Genomic DNA, 16512 nt, shown 5'->3' with positions numbered 1-16512 from the left:
GAAGACGGCCATCGACATGCCCCAAGAAACACCTGAAGCCACAGAAGCTGAGAAGGGGACCTGGAACAGATTCTCCCTCACAGCTCAAAAGGAACCAACCCTGCCAACACTTTAATTTTGGACTTCTGGTCCCCAGAATTGTGAGACAATAAATTTGCTTGTGGTACTCCATTACGACAGCCCTAGGAAACTAACACCTCCTTTCAAAATGTGGGGCCTGATTCCCTTCTTCTTGAGTGTGAGCAGGACTCAGAGACTTGCTTCTAACGAAGAGCATGTGCCTTCCAAAGCTGGGGCATAAATGGCACCGTGGCCTCCTCCTTGATGCCTCTCTTGGACTGTCCACCAGGGGAAGCAGCTACCATGTACTGAGGGCACTCAAGCAGCCCACAGAGAGGCCCATGGGGGAGAACCGAGGCCTCCTTCCCACAGCCAGCACTGTGTGAGTGAACCACTTAGGAAGCAGATCCCTCCACCAGCCTTCAGATTGACGGCAGCCCCAGCTGACAGCTCAACCCCAACATCATGAGGAGCCCTGAGCCAGAGCCACCCAGCTAAGCTGCTCCCAAACCCCTGACGTTCAGAAACTGTGAGATGATAAACGTTACCAGCTGTTATAAGCCTCCAGGTTTCGGGGTAATTCTATTTGCAGCAATAGGAAACTACTATGACAAGGTCTACTCCCCCGAGGTTAATCCCAGCCCTGTCACCTGCTTGCACTGTGGCCTTGGCCAAGTTATTTAACCTCACCTCACCTGTAGCAGGGAACGGCAACACCCCCCCACGTGAAGCCCTCAGCACAGCGCTGGGCACACGAGAAGGGCCTGAGAGATGCTAGTTACAGCTGGGGTGACTCTGATGACACACTGCCAGGTGGCCTGCACCAGGTTAGGGTGGTCTCCTCCACTGCACCAGCAGCACTTTGGGGGCAAGTGGCACAAGACGGCTCCTCAGTCAGGAGGGAGTCCCTCAGACACCCCGTTACACTGTCAGCCCTTGGTGCTAGCCCCAGACGTGGGGGTATCACCATGGTGAGCCTGGCTTGGGGGTAATTCCGGGAAAGGGGCATCAGCAGCGAGGGTGCTGCTCATAAGGTCATGAGGGTGGAGTCCCATGAAAGGTATTAGGCCTCTTATAAAAGAGGCCCCAGAGAGCTCCCTCACCCCTGCTGCCACGTGAGGACACAGCCAGAGGACGGCCATCTGTGAATCAGGAAGCAGGTCCTCACGAGACACTGAATCTGTTGGTGCCTTGATCTTAGACTTCCAGCCTCCAGGACTGTGAGAAATAAATGCCTGTTGTTTATAACCCACCCAGTCTGTGGGATTTTGTTATAGCAGCCCAAATGGACCAGGACAATATATACTGGGAAAATAAGAGAAGCAGCACCGGGGGGGAGGGGATGTAGAAACAGCAAAATTCTCATCCCCTAGAGGAGAAATCAGTAGTTTGTTTTCAAAACTGAAATGTCACACAATTCAAGAAATAACAGTATAAGGAAGTTACTTAGACATATGGAGGAAAAAGCAGAAAAAACAGCTAAGTGAGATGAAAACACATGCCTATGGGATTTAGGGAGGGATGGGGTGTTTGTAACAAGCCTTGTAAAATTATATGTAATATATACACACACATATACAAACATACACATACACACACCCACATATATATATAAATACATATATATATGTATATATATGTGTATATATATCACGTACATGTGAAACTTTGTTACGTGTCTTAAAAGTCATGTTACCAAAATCATAAACAAAGAAACAAAGTGCTGCCAGACGGGGCTGCCCAGGGAGGGACAGTGAGTGTGGCCCATACCTGTGAGGGGCTGCTGCTTGGCGGCATCCCAGACCTTCACGGTCTTGCCCGCCGCGCTCACCAGGACGCCATCTGCGGTGGGGTGGAACTGCAGCACCTCCACCTGGACGTCCTCAGGGCCCAGCACCAGCCCAGGCTCTGAGGGCAGTACCCCGCCAGGGACAGGCAGTCGCCAGAGTTTCATCTGCAGGAAAGAGCGAGTCCGTGAGCCCAGGACTGGAAGGGGCCTCGCTGCCTCCAGCCAGCCTTGCCCCGGCTGCCCCCTACCCCAGGGGAAGGGAGGGGACGGGCTCAGGGTCACAAGGTGTGGTTAGGGGCCGAGGGGAAGATGTGGGAGTAGGGAGAGCCAAGCGCACTGCTCCCCCAGCACCACAGGCCTGCTGTCCTCAGGCAGCCGAGCAGCAGAACGCAGGTCATGGCCACAGCTCAGGGTAAGCGCACGGGAGCACACGGGAGCTGGCGTGGGTTGAGGAACTTAGCAGGAGGGGCTGGACTGCAAACCAGCAGGGCCCTGGTGGCTCATAAGGCCTGGAATAGCTCTTCCAGCCACTCCACTCACCGTCCTGTCGGCTGAGGCCGTGGCCAGGAGGAAGTCATCAAAGGGAGAGAAGTCCAAGTCTGTGACCAGGTCTGAGGGAGAGAAACAGCTGACACGGGCCAGACATGGGCCAGATGTGGGCCCGCCGGAATGTCCTGTTCCAGCCCACCGTGCCCTCTCCCAAGGCCGGCACCGCGGCCCAGGGCCTCTGAGCTGACCCCTCTGCCTACATGGCAGCAGGCTGAAAGTCCTCAAGGGGAGGGCACCTCTAGAGACCACAGGCCAAGGCTACAGGCCCCCACCTGCAACACACATCCCCAAGAGCCCTGCATCCCAGGGTGGTCAAGGGCCCATCACTGGGAGGTTGGCAGGATGATGGGCAGGAAGCTCCTTGGATCACCAGGTACCTGCATTCGCCCAAAATCCAGAACCCAGCTCAGGTGAATGGATACAAGCGCCGGCCCCCACAGGATTCACATATAGGACAGACTAGAGGCCATCCAGCCCTAACAGACGCTCATCACATCCACAGGGAGATACACACTTCTCTGCAAATGCAGCAAGAGGCGGGCTGTGAATTCAGGGGGGACCCCAAGGTCAGGGGTCAGAGGAGGCTTCCTGCAGGGGGCACAGTGGGTCCTGGAGAATATGGAGGATGGCACAGGTTAGGACATCAGGTAGGCAGGGGGCTGGAGTGACATGCCTGACCTAGGAGTTCTCTGCCCCTTGACAAGCCAGGGCTGGCCCACCTACAGGAGTGAACCTGACCCAAGCCCAGGCAGCCAGCTTCTCTCTGAAGGGAGTTAAACCAGGAATGGGAAGCCTAGTGACAGGGTGCCTTAGGGACTGGCCTGGGTGGAGAGCAGCCAGCCGGGAGGGAGCTGTCAGCTCTCAAGCCAGGACCCTCCTAAGGCCTGTGTGTCCAGCTGCTCCTTCAGTTCTGGAAGCTCCCCAAGAGTCTCCCAAATCCCTTTCTGGCTTAAGCAAGCTGGAGTTAGTCTCAGTTCTTTGCAACCAAAGAACCTAAACTGCTCATCTCTGGGGGGTCGGGAGGGGAGGTGGGGCACAGAGTGAGGTGGGGCTCGGGAGTGAGGTGGGGCTCTGGAGTGAGCCAGAGCCCAGAGGGGAGGTGAGACTGGGGGTTTCAGGGGGACAGAGACAAGGCCAGGGCTCAGGTGTGGGGGCAGTGGAGATGTGACCAGGACGGCCAGGCCCAAGTCACCAGAGCAAGGAGCACAGTGACCATCCCTACTGCCAGCCTCCCCAGGGGGGCCGAGCAGGTACACTTTCCTCCCAGGCCAGAGACTGACCCTGGGCATCCTGCCAGAGGAGACAAGGAAGAGAAGGGGCGGGGACTTCCCTGGTGGCGCAGTGGTTAAGAATCCACCTGCCAATGCAGGGGACACAGGTTTGATCCCTGGTCTGGGAAGATCCCACATGCCGTGGAGCAACTAAGCCCATGCGGCACAACTACTGAAGCCTGCGTGCCTAGAGCCCGTGCTCCGCAACAAGAGAAGCCCCCACTCACAACTAGAGAAAAGCCTGCGTGCAGCAATGAAGACCCAATGCAGCCAAAAAAAATAAATAAAATTTTAAAAACTTAAAAAAAAAAAAAAAAAGGAAGAGAAGGGGCAGACGGGAAGAGGCACACCTTGGGACAGCCCTAACCCGGACTCCTGGCCACGGAAGCCCTACCACCCCACCCTCCGGGCTCCTCACGGAACAGGGCAGGGCCCAGGCTGGGTGCAGACGCTGGCACCCCCAAGGGAATGAGCAGTGGTGATGTGGCCGATCTGAGTGCTCAGTTGTGCCTGCAGGCTTGTGGCCTTCGTGTGTGTTTATCTCACCAAATCCTCACAACGACCCATCAGGATAGCACTGTGGTGTCATCCCCAACTGGAGGAAGAGGGCACGAGGACAGAGAGGTTAAGTAACCTGCCCATAGCTGCACAGCTAAGAAGGGGCAAGGCTGAGGGTCAGGCAGGCAGTCCAGCTTCAGAACCTACATCTTCACCACAACACACGGTGTTTCCCAACTCAGAGCAGGCCCCCAGCCACGACCCCACAGCCCAGTCATGCAGCAACACTCTCTAGATGCTTCCCAGCCTTCTGTTCCCCTGGACCAAAGGGCCACTTGGCCCTGAGCCAAAAGGCAGAAGGTGCCCCTGAAGGCAGGGTGCCCTGAAGTCAGGGCAGCAGCCAGAACCCAGGCCACCACAGTTCCCCCCGCCCCACCAGCACCTAAGAGGGCAGACCGGTGCCTGGTGCCCAGACAGCAGGTTCTGAGGAGCTGGAGCTCAGCTACCCTCAGAGCAGCTTTCTGGCAAGGCTGCTCCTGCAGGGAGAGGCTCTGGATAGCTGGAGCCACAGTGAGGCTACGTTCTGCCAACACAAGCCTGGTTCCCCAGTAACAGGGGGCCCACCACCTTGCAGACAACACCAACTTGAGGCCACTTCCCCATGAGGAAAAAGCATCAAGAAGCAAACAGCATGGTGCCTAAAAACACCTGGGTTCCGATTCTGGCTCTGCCAGCAGCAATGCCAACACTGCTAAATTCTTTAACTCTTTGAGCCTCAGTTTTCTTAGCTGAAAAACTGGTTATTTAAAAACCTACTTCGGGGGGCTTCCCTGGCGGCGCAGTGGTTGAGAGTCCGCCTGCTGATGCAGGGGACGCAGGTTCGTGCCCCGGTCCGGGAGAATCCCGCATGCCGCGGAACGGCTGGGCCTGTGAGCCATGGCCGCTGAGCCTGCATGTCCGGAGCCTGTGCTCCGCAACGGGAGAGGCCACAACAGTGGGAGGCCCGTGTACCGCAAAAAAAAAAATAATAATAATAAAATAAATAAATAAACCTACTTCGGGGCTTCCCTGGTGGCGCAGTGGTTAAGAATCCGCCTGCCAATGCAGGGGACACGGGTTCGAGCCCTGGTCGGGAAGATCTCACATGCCGCGGAGCAACTAAGCCCCTGCACCACAACTAATGAGCCTGAGCTCTAGAGCCTGTGAGCCACAACCACTGAGCCTGCGTGCCAAAACTCCTGAAGCCCGCGCGCCTAGAGCCTGTGCTCTGCAACAAGAGAAGCCACCACAATGAGAAGCCCGCACACCACAACAAAGAGTAGCTCCCACTCACCACAACTAGAGAAAGTCCATGCGCAGCAACAAAGACCCAACGCAGCCAAAAAAAAAAAGAGGTATGAGAATGGATGAGAAAGCAGACTTCATCTACGCGCTACATTAGATGGATCGCAAAAACATCATTCCAAACGTAACAGACCAGATTCGAAAGACTATGTATAGTGTGAATCCATTTATATGAAACGTCCAGAAAAGGCCAGTCTGTAGAGCAGAAACCAGCAAACGTTTTCTGTGAAGGTTGGGATAGGAAACATTTTAGGCTTCGAGGGATATACAGTCTGTCTCCTTAACTCTGCAGTTGGAAAAAGCAGCCACAGACGGTAAGTCAATGAAGAGGCGTGGCTGTGTTCCAATAAAACTATTTACAAAGACAGGCAGCAGGCCAGATCTGGCCACACAGTAGCTTGCAGCCCCTGCAGCAGAGGCAGAAAGATCAACGGATGCCTGAGGCTGCAGCGCCCAAGGTAGAAACGCATTAACTGACAAGGGGCACAAGGGGTCTTTCTGGAATAATGCAAATGTTCTAAAACTGGATGGTGGGATATGCAACCCTGTAACTTTAATAAAAGTCATCGAATCCTTCACTTAAAACAAGTAATGTTTATAGTATGTAAATGATACCTCGAAAAAGTTGTTTCAAATTTTAAAAAAGGATTAGGTGAGAAAACGCAGATACACGCTTAGCACCCGGGGAGCTCTCCATCAGTCTTCACTACTGTCATTTTATTAACCACCACCATCTTCATCAAGACTGCTACACTGAGCTGCAAACCCAGACCAGGGACGAAGGATCAGCCCCCTTCCCTCACCCAAGGCTGCCCAACAGGCAGCCAGGAGCGCAGTCCAGAGGGTCTGGGCCCATGGCCATTGCAGCTGGACAGGGAAATGGGAGGCAGCTGGGCCAGCGCTGCTGTAGCCCAAGGAGAGCAAACTGTTCCCTCAAAGCAGGCAGGCTGCCAGATGGACTGCTGGGCACCCCCAGAAGCAGCTGTAGTGGTGGACAAAAGCTCTCTTTGTGAGGGCCCATCTCCGGCCCTGCAGCTCAACCGCCCCCTCCTTGGAGCGCCCTGAGCAGCCTGGCTGGAGAGGATGCCTGGTGGTGAGAGGTGATCTGCTGGGCTCCAGGTGAGCACACAGGGCTAAGAACCACATAGGGTTGAGTCTTCTGCAGTGATGGGGAGCCAGCATCAGCCTGGAGCCTGGCACCGGCCGGTGCATATCCCCCTCCTTCCAGCCTGACCACCTGGAGCACCCAGCTTCCCTCCTCTCTGCCCAGACCAGAATTCTCAACCAGGAACCAGCCTTCCAATCCGGACCCCGTCTGTCAGAAGGCACAGTGAGGAGAACAGGAAGGATCCAGCCAGCCACAGGGCTGTGGGACCAGGTGAGTATGAATCCTTGGCCCCAGGGAGGGAGGGGCAAGTTCCAGGCTTCCTGGGTCCAGTCTCCACTCACCTGAATGGCAGCCCAGGTGGGTCACATGTCTCTTGTCCTCTCCCTGGCCTTCCAGAGGCACGATGCCCAGCACGCCTGTCAAACAAACACGGGGGCTCTGACTTCAGGCCTCATACGGATCTGTTACCCAGGACTCCCAGAGCACACAAGACCCAAATGCTCAGCCTTGGACCTTCCCAGAGCTCCATCAACTGTAAGGCCACACCGTTTGGGACAGAGTGATTGGCAGAGGTTTCGGTTCCTGCCCCACATAAGAGCCTTCCGTGACATCGACTGTGCAAAGACACTAGCGTAAAAGGTTGTCTGTTTAAGGCACTGTGGGTCATAAGCAGTCAGCTTGGGGCTACCAGTTGCCACCTTCCCAGCTTTACCTGAGAAAGAAGCCCTCACCTAAGGGCAGCAGAGCCGAGGAACAGGGACAGAGATCAGGATACAGTGAGATACAGCTCTGCCTGAAGCCTCTGGAATTCTTAGTTCTATAAACCAAAAAGGTATCCATTTCTTGCTTAAGTCAATTTGAGGTCTGAGTTATCACTGACAACCAAAAGAGTCTCAACCAACACAGGGAGCTTTTGCGTTTGTATTGACCCCAGCTGCTCCCAGAAGAGGAGTGGATTGCATATGAGGATAGCTGGAAACCAAGGCGACAGCCCCCTCCCCACCCTCCAGGCCAAGCTCTTGAAGACCAAGCCAACATGTTTATACAAAGTGTGCTGGCAATGCCCAAAGCAAAGGCAATCTGCCTACTGCACATTGACCAGTTTGCAGGGGTCTAAGGCCGTCATGGTGCTGACCTCTGAGCCCTGAGAGGCCCCTCCAAGCCTCTGGCCCCACCCTACCTAGGGTGACAATGTCTGAATTCCCACAACCATGTTCACCTCCCTACCTGGACGGTCAGAGTTGAATGCAATTAAGCTGCAGCTGGCTTTGATATGGTTCCCACATGAGGGGACAGTTCCTGCTCGAATGTCACTGATCCAGGTCTGAAAATAAAGAACAAAAAACGTGTTGGCCAGGGCTCTGCCTAAAGCAAGGGGTAGGGCATACGGCATAATCCAGGGAACTCTACCATAAAGCTGCACCATTAGAGATGCATTCCTTAGGATCAAACCCTGTCCCCACTCACACAGTCCCTTAGAAAATGCAAAATGTCCTTGAAATGATAACCTGTCATTAAGGGGTTGATTTTGCTTATTAAATAAGTTCTCTAATAAGGGGGAGGAAGCTGTCAGAAGGAAGCTTAGGCTGAACAAAGTCAAGAGGCTAACTGGGCAGTGTGTGTGTTGGTCGGGGGTGGAGGGGTTTGATTCTGTTCAAAGGGAGAGAAGCAGAGAAAGGAGAAGTAAGCACCTAAGGTAGAAGACAGACTAGACTTCCTCAGCTGCATTGCTGAAGGCCTCCACCAAGTACAGGGTCTCTTCCAAGCCCCAGGAGAAAACATTCAAGCTAAGAGAGGGGAAAATAAAGGCCTTTCCACGAAGTCCCATAGTCAGGTGAACGATGCACCCCCATAAAAAGGCAATAAGGTTAACACCCGCATACGCAGAGGAGCAGAGGAACACTTTTTCTAAAACGGAGGTCGGCGGGGTCCCAATGTTTCCTGTTGGTTTCAGCACCTCGCAGCATCCCTGCCGCCCGACGATTGAGCACCCACATTTCCCAGCCCACCCACTCACAGTATCCTGGAAACCACCCCCACCATCCAAGTTTCTAGTTCAATGTTCACCTGCCACGGATAGAACATTATCATCTTGCATTATTCCACCCTCCTGATTCATGTTTACTGTACAAATATAGTGACAGGAAATATCTTTGAAGAGAACCCATCACCTGTTCTCCCATCTCCCTAACATATAAACCGTTTTAAGCTCTCCCTGTAATCCCTAATTCCATGCCTGTCTGTTTACCTTGTTGGACTGAGATCCACCCAGAAACAAGCCCCAGAGCTCCTCAAGTACACTCCAGACCCCTCCAAGCATTATTGTACTCAGAGCAACGGTCTTAATGCAAATGTGAGAACCTCTCCACCACCAGCCCCCCACACCCGCTTCAACCTTTCGATGGCTCCCCACTGCACTCAGAGTAAAACCCAACTTCTTCCTGTGGCCCTCGGGCTCTGCAGGCCCACTATGGACTCACCTGACACCATGCTTCCCTGTCACTGCCCTCCATCCACCCTGGCCCACTTTCCTTCTTCCACCAGGCTCTTTCTCACCCCATTCTTCCTATGGCTGGCTGCTTCTCACCCTTCCTGACTTAGCTTAAATGTCACCTCCTCCCACCAGCCTTCCCAGACTATCCTACTGAGGTTAACCCCACCTCTAGGTTCATCTCCATCTTCATCTTCGTCCCGGCCCCTCATGTGTTTTCTTCAGTGCACTTATTAAAACCTGCATTGCTCTTGAATGCCTGTCTGCTTTCTGGCTGTCTCCCTCAAGAGACTAAGCACCAGAGAGGAAGGAAAATGCTGTCGTGTTCACTGCTGTGGTTCCAGCAGCCGGACACAGCACATGGGACGTGCCCAGGAAATATGATCCAGAGGATAAAAACCGGGTTTTTGCTCCAGGCTGCCCTCATGTGAGATGGTCCCTGATGGGGTCACCAGAGGTCAGTTCCTAGGCTTCATTATTGGAAGACACTCACAGGCCTTCCAAATAATGTTTCGCTGCAGACCAAGGATGGCATCATCTCTGAAGCACACCCCTCATCAGGCCTGCTGCGCTTCCAGGGGACCAAGGTGCCCTCCCACCACCTGGTTCAGCTCTTCCTCTGGGCTACACCTGCTCGGGCTTCCCAGGCCCCACCCAGCCTTTGGCAGCATCACCCCGAATAGGGGAAGAGCTCACGCCAGCCGCGAGAGGAAGCGCCAGCGGAAACTCGAGGGAGGAGCGCGCTTCTGGCCGAGGAGCTCCCCCTCTCCAGCTGACACACCCAGACTCGCCAAGACCAGGGCAGAGAGGGGCATGTCTCTCACACCCCAGCCCCGGGCAGGGGCGATCGGGGCGGCAGGGAGGAGGAGCCGCCCGGCTCGGGGCGAGGCCGACCGGAAGCCAGGAAGGCAGGCAGCCTCGCAGGCTTCAGGCCTTGGCCCCACTGGGCTGGCTGCGCCGCCTCGGTGGTCCCGGTGCGAGGCGGCCGGGCCAGCGGACCGCAGGGCTCATCGCGAGGCCAGAGAGTGTCCCGGGAGCGCTAGGCTCCGACCGCCGCGCGGCGACGGACGGCCCGGACGACGGCCCCGGGCCTGAAGGGGGCGCGCCTGGGCAGGCGGGCTCGGGGCGGGGGGAGGGTCCCCGCGTGGGGCCAGAGGAGGGGGAGGGGTGGCCGCTGGGCAAGGGGCGACGGCAGCCGGGCTCACCTCGCGGCGGGGCGGCCGAGCTTCCGTATGCCGGAACTTAGACACCTTGAAGCGGTTCATGGCGGCGGGGACCGCGGCAGGCGCAGCTTCGAGGACCCGAGCGTCGGCTCTCAGGTGCACCGCGAGCAGCCGCGACTCCCGCCTCCTCCCGCCTCCTCCCGCCCCACCCACGGCCCGCCGCTCGAGGCCACGCCCCTACGCGTCTCAGGCCAATCGCAGCCCGCTCCGGCCCACCGAGCCACTCCCCCAGCCCCTCTCCCTCCGCGCGCACGCCGAGGGCCCCGCCCCCCGGCCAATCGCCGCTCGGCCTCCCCTGGAGGCCACGCCCCGATGCCGAAGGCCCGGCCGCGCGTGTCCGGAGGTCACGTGCGGCGCGTTGTCCGCCCGCTGTCCCGCCGGGCGTGCGGGAGGAGGGGCAACAGCTGTGATTTTGTGGCCAGGGATTTACCTCGGGAGGCTTTCCAGTGTGCGGGGCACGTCCTTCCCCGGGAGGAGGGAAAGCAGAAGTGAACTAGCTCCACTTAGGAGACTGGGAACACTCTCAGGAAAAGAGGGGCCCGCTGGCACGGGTCACACAGATAGGGGCAGCGGAGGGGAGCCCAGGTCTGATGCAAATCCCTGTCCGTGGGACCTACTCTATAGGCTCCGCATCCCACCCACCCTGCTTAGGTCATGTGGGCTCGGTAGGAGCGGGGATGGAGACTTCAGCGTCCCCTTACAAGGGCGAGTCAGGCCTTGGGCGCGGTGGGGCAAAACTCCTCGAAGGAAATCAATCAATTACAGATAAGCTGAAAGGGCAGTAGATAAGGGCCATGGAGAATCTCTTAAACAGCAAATTTGCCCAACCGGCGCTGCTTGGTTGGTCCCTGGACAAACCTGGGGCGATGCATTCCACAAGCCTTTCTCTTCGCTTTGAAAATTGACTCCGTGATTCCAGAATATGCTTTCTGCTTGAGAACAGACATAACACCTGCTCAGGCGTGTCTGGAAACGGGACTTTGATCTGAGGAATGCGAATGATTGGTCGCAACGTCCCGCTGCTGTGAAAATTCGCCTTCCGCAGCCTGCTGCAGACAACTGCCTCAACTTAGGCAGGCTGTCCAGAGGGTAACTCTGAAAGCTTAGTCTGGCGATGGGCACGAATGGACTCCAAAATGCAAGTTCTGTTTTTCAGTTCTCACAGGTAAAATGTGACCACTCAGGGGCCCTTACTGAGTTAAAGAGCGCCTTTGATCTCAATAAACTAAAGATAGACTGGCAGTAGGGTTGACTGAGGCCTGGGATTTGGAATTCCAAGCAGTCTGGCAGCCACTGGAGTTCAGCTTTCCCATGGCACATACTCTTCAGACTCTGGAATTCCAGCAGCTTTGGAAAAGGCACCATCAGTACAGTCTTGAGTTCATGTGGTGTTCAGTTACTGCAGGTGTCGCTTATGCTTTTCTTTTTTTTAATTGTGGCAAAAAAACATATAAAATCTAACATTTTTACCTGTACAGTTCAGGAGTGTTAAAGACATTCACAGTGTTGTGCAACAGATATCCAGAACTTTTTCAAGCAAAGCTGGAACTATAGCCATTAAGCAACAGCTCCCCATTTCCCCTTCTCCCCAACCCATAGTAATCATCATTCTGCTTCCTGTTTCTATGATTTTGACTACTTTAGATACCAAATATAAGTGGAATCATGCACCATTTGTCCTTTTGTGACTGGCTTATTTCAGTAATGTCCTCAAGGCTCATCCCTGCTGTAGCATGTGGCAGAATTTCCATCCTTCTTAAGACTGGATAATATTCTGTTGCATGTATTTACCACATTTTGTTTATTCATTTGTCCATCAATGGTTACTTGGGTTCACCCACCTCTTGGCTATTGTGAGTAATGCTTCTAAGAACATGGCTGTGCAAATATCTCTTCTGGACTCTGCTTTCAATACTTTTGGATATATACCCAGAAGTGGGATTGTTGGAGCATATGGTAGTTCTATTTTAAATTTTCGGAGGGACCTCCATACCAGATATTGTTTTTAGAATTACAGTTACTAAAAGTTAGGGTTTTTAAAAAATATTTATTTATTTGGGTTGCAATGGGTCTTAGTTGCGGCACGAGGAATCTTTAGTTGCAGTGTGTGGACTTCTTAGTTGCAGCATTTGTGCGGGATCTAATTCCCTGACCAAGGATCGAACCCAGGCCCCCTCCGTTGGGAGCACAGAGTCTTACCCACTGGACCACCAGGGAAGTCCTACTAAAAGTTTATTACCATCCTTTACTTACTGTTGGTTGTTTGGTTAATTCTACAGTATGCAGTAACCCCTATTTGCATCAACTGTATTTGACATAACTTTCCAGTACAGGGACATTCAGACATTATGTATTGTGGTTCAAATATAAATCAACTGTAGACCTAAAACTATAAAATTCTTAGAAGAAAACATGGGGAAAAAGCTTCACAACAACCTTTCCCCTGGCTGGCAGCTTGGAGGCTGCGCGATGCCTGGAGTGACTGTAAAAGACGTGAACCAGCAGGAGTTCGTTAGAGCTCTGGCAGCCTTCCTCAAAAAGTCCAGGAAGGGCTTCCCTGGTGGCACAGTGGTTGAGAGTCCACCTGCCGATGCAGGGGACACGGGTTCGTGCCCTGGTCCGGGAAGATCCCACATGCCGCGGAGCGGCTGGGCCCGTGAGCCATGGCCGCTGAGCCTGCGCGTCCGGAGCCTGTGCTCTGCAGCGGGAGAGGCCACAGCAGTGAGAGGCCCGCGTACTGCAAAAAAAAAAAGTCCAGGAAGCTAAAAGTCCCTGAATGGGTGGACACTGTCAAGCTGGCCAAGCATAGAGAGCTCTCTCCCTACGATGAGAACTGGTTCTACACACAAGCTGCTTCCACAGCATGGCACCTGTACCTCCAGGGCGGTGCTGGGGTTGGTTCCATGACCAAGATCTATGAGAGGTGTCAGAGACATGGTGTCATGCCCAGCCACTTCAGCAGAGGCTCCAAGAGCGTGGCCCGTCGGGTCTTCCAAGCCCTGGATGGGCTGAAAATGGTGGAAAAGGACCAAGATGGGGGCTTCAAACTAACACCTCACGGACAGAGAGATCTGGACGGAATCGCTGGACAGGTGGCAGCTGCCAACAAGAAGCGTTAGAACAAATGATGCTGGGTTAATAAATTGCCTCATTCGTAAGAAAAAAGAAAAAGCTTCACAACACTGGATTTGGCAATGAATTTTTGGATATGACACCAAAGGTACAGGCAAAAAAGAAAAAATAGACAGATTGGACTTCATAAGAATTTTTTAAATTTGTGCATCAAAAGACACTGTCAGGGGCTTCCCTGGTGGTGCAGTGGTTAAGAATCCGCCTGCCAATGCAAGGGACACGGGTTTGAGCCCTGGTCCGGGAAGATCCCACATGCCGCGGAGCAACTAAGCCCGTGCTCCACAACTACTGAGCCTGTGCTCTAGAGCCCGTGAGCCACAACTACTGAAGTCCGCACGCCTAGAGCCTGTCCTGTGCTCTACAACAAGAGAAGCCATCGCAATGAGAAGCCCGCGCACCGCAATGAAGAGTATCTTCTGCTCACCGCAACTAGAGAAAGCCCGCGCGCAGCAATGAAGACCCAACGCAGCCAAAAATAAATAAATAAATTTATTTTTTAAAAAAAGAGAGAGATACTGTCAGCAGAGTGAAAGGCAACCCACAGGGTGGGAGAAAATATCTGCAAATCATAGATCTGATAAGGGATTAATATCCAGAATATATAAAGAACTCCTAAAACTTAACGACAACAAAAAACCTACCTAGGGACTTCCCTGGTGGTCCGGTGGTAAAGAATCTGCCTTCCAATTCAGGGGACAAGGGTTTGATCCCTGACTGGGGAACTAAGATCCCACATGCCGCGGGGCAACTAAGCCTGCGTGCCACAACTATTGAGCTCACGCGCCTCAACAAGAGAGCTCGCGTGCGGCAAACTGCAGGGCCCACGTGCCCTGGAGCCATCCCACTATAACTAGAGGAGAAAACCCCGCATACCACAACTAGAGAGAAGCCTGAACACAGCAGAGACCACGCGCCATAATCTCGACGAAGATCCCGTGTGCTGCAACTAACACCTGACACAGCCAAAAAAATAAGGAAAATAAATTAATATTTTTAAAAAGTTTTAAAGAAAAAACCTACCTAATTTTATTTATTTATTTTTTTCCGGTACGCGGGCCTCTCACTGCTGTGGCCTCTCCCGTTGCAGAGCACAGGCTCCGGACGCGCAGGTTCAGCAGCCATGGCTCACGGGCCCAGCCGCTCCGCGGCATCTTCCCAGACCGGGGCACGAACTCGCATCCCCCGCATCGGCAGGCGGACTCTCAACCACTGCACCACCTGGGAAGCCCTAACCTACCTAAAAATGAGCAAAGGACATGATAGATATTGCTCCAAAGAAGATATACACATGGCCAATTAGCACATGAAAAGATGCTCAACATCACTACTCATCAGAGAAATGCAAATCAAGACTACAATAAGTTAACACTTCACACCCAGTAGGATAGCTACCATCAAAAACAAAACAAAATGAGAAACAAAACCCAGAAAAACAGAAAGTAAGAAGCCTTGAAGAGGATTTAGAGTAATTGGAACCCTTGTACGTGCTTGGTGGGAATGTAAAATGGTGTAGACACTGTGAAAAACTTTATGACATTCCTTAAAAAATTAAAATAAAACTGCCACATGATCCAAGAATTTCACTTTTGGGTACATACCCAAAAGAATTGAAAACAGAGTCACAAAGAAATATTTGCACGCCTACGTTCATAGCGGCATTATTCACAATAGCTAAAACATGGAAGAATCCAAATGTACATTGATGGATAAGTGGATAATCAAAATGTGGTATATACATTCATTGGAATATTGTTTAAAGTAATTAGCTTTTAAAAAGAAAGACAATTGGGGGGCTTCCCTGGTGGCACAGTGGTTAAGAATCCTCCTGCCAATGCAGGGGACACAGGTTTGAGCCCTGGTCTGGGAAGATCCCACATGCCTTGAAACAACTAAGCCCGTGCACCACAACTACTGAGCCTGCACTCTAGAGCCCGTAAGCCACAACTACTGAGCCCAAGTGCCACAACTACTGAAGCCCTCGCACCTAGAGCCTGTGCTCTGCAACAAGAGAAGCCACCGCAATGAGAAGCCCATGCACCACAACAAAGAGTAACCCCCACTTGCCGCAACTAGAGAAAGCCCGTGTGCAGCAATGAAGACCCAATGCAGCCAAAAATAAATAAATAAGATAAATAAAGAAAAAAGACAATTGGGAATTCTGTGGCAGTCCAGTGGCTGGGACTCTTCACTTTCCCTGCTGAGGGCCGGGGTTCGATCCCTGGTTGGGGAACTAAAATTCCACAAGCCTCATGGCGCCGCCAAAAAAAAAAAGGAAAGAAAATCTGCAAGATGCAGTTTTCATTAGGCATAGATGAAACTTGAGAACAAAAAGATAAATACTGTACGATTCCATTTATGTGGTACTTGTAGTACTCAAACATAGAGATGGAAAGTAGAATGGTGGTTGCCAGGGGCTGGGGGAGGAGGAAGTGGGGAGTTTAATGGGTATAGAGTTTCAGTCTTACAGGATGAAAAGAGTTTGGAGATGGATGGTGGTGATGGTTGCACAAAATTATACATATATTTAATACCACTGAACTGTGCCCTTAAAATAGTTAAGATGTTAAATTTTATTATGTGCATTTTCCCACAATAAAAAAAAATATAAATCAACTATACACCTACTGCAAAAGTTCATTGTAAACCTCCCAGATTTGCTTGATGTCACTTCATTGTTATCCCTGAATTACTTGTGTTTTTTTAAATGTACCATTATGCCAGATGGGCCTAAATGGGCACAGTCAGAAAGCGAGAAAGCCTTTAACCCCCAGAGGTAACAAATGGATATGCCATGGGCTAAATCTGGTCTACAGATATGTTTTAGTGGTTCACATGGTGTTTTAAAAATTGGGAAGCTTCAAGAAAGTTTGGATTTCAGATCTCTTGAAAAACTGAAAGATCTGGCAACACTAGGTCCACATCCCTACGTGGCTAAAATGCACTGGAGCTGACAGCAACTGCCACTTTTAAAAAATATTTATTTATTTATTTATTTATTTATTTGGCTGCGTAGGGTCTTAGTTGAGGCACATGGGATCTTCATTGCC

At 52.6% G+C, this 16512-nt stretch overlaps 1 protein-coding gene across 2 annotated transcripts in view; it reads right to left on the bottom strand.

Annotated features, from left to right (window-relative positions):
* CORO7 (coronin 7) overlaps positions 1-10465 on the bottom strand; it is a 57856-nt gene extending 47391 nt beyond the window's left edge. The window contains exons 1-5 of one of the 2 annotated variants that reach the window (XM_089896229.1): positions 10316-10465; positions 7847-7943; positions 6961-7035; positions 2390-2460; positions 1831-2014 (exon numbers count right to left, since the gene is read on the bottom strand). In XM_089896229.1, the coding sequence (XP_089752355.1) occupies positions 1831-2014; positions 2390-2460; positions 6961-7035; positions 7847-7943; positions 10316-10375 (487 nt within the window). In that variant the 5' untranslated portion in view covers positions 10376-10465. The remainder of the gene's footprint in view (positions 1-1830; positions 2015-2389; positions 2461-6960; positions 7036-7846; positions 7944-10315) is intronic. The other variant, XM_022594750.2, reaches the window with a different exon arrangement.
* Between the last annotated feature and the right edge of the window lie 6047 nt (positions 10466-16512).

The sequence above is a fragment of the Delphinapterus leucas genome, chromosome 15, assembly GCF_059928025.1.
Source record: "Delphinapterus leucas isolate spDelLeu-1000000601 "Yukka" chromosome 15, BTC_Dleu_Yukka2, whole genome shotgun sequence".
Taxonomy (NCBI): domain Eukaryota; kingdom Metazoa; phylum Chordata; class Mammalia; order Artiodactyla; family Monodontidae; genus Delphinapterus; species Delphinapterus leucas.
Note: the sequence above shows the minus strand (reverse complement) of the source record. Positions and strands in the feature narration are given on the sequence as shown.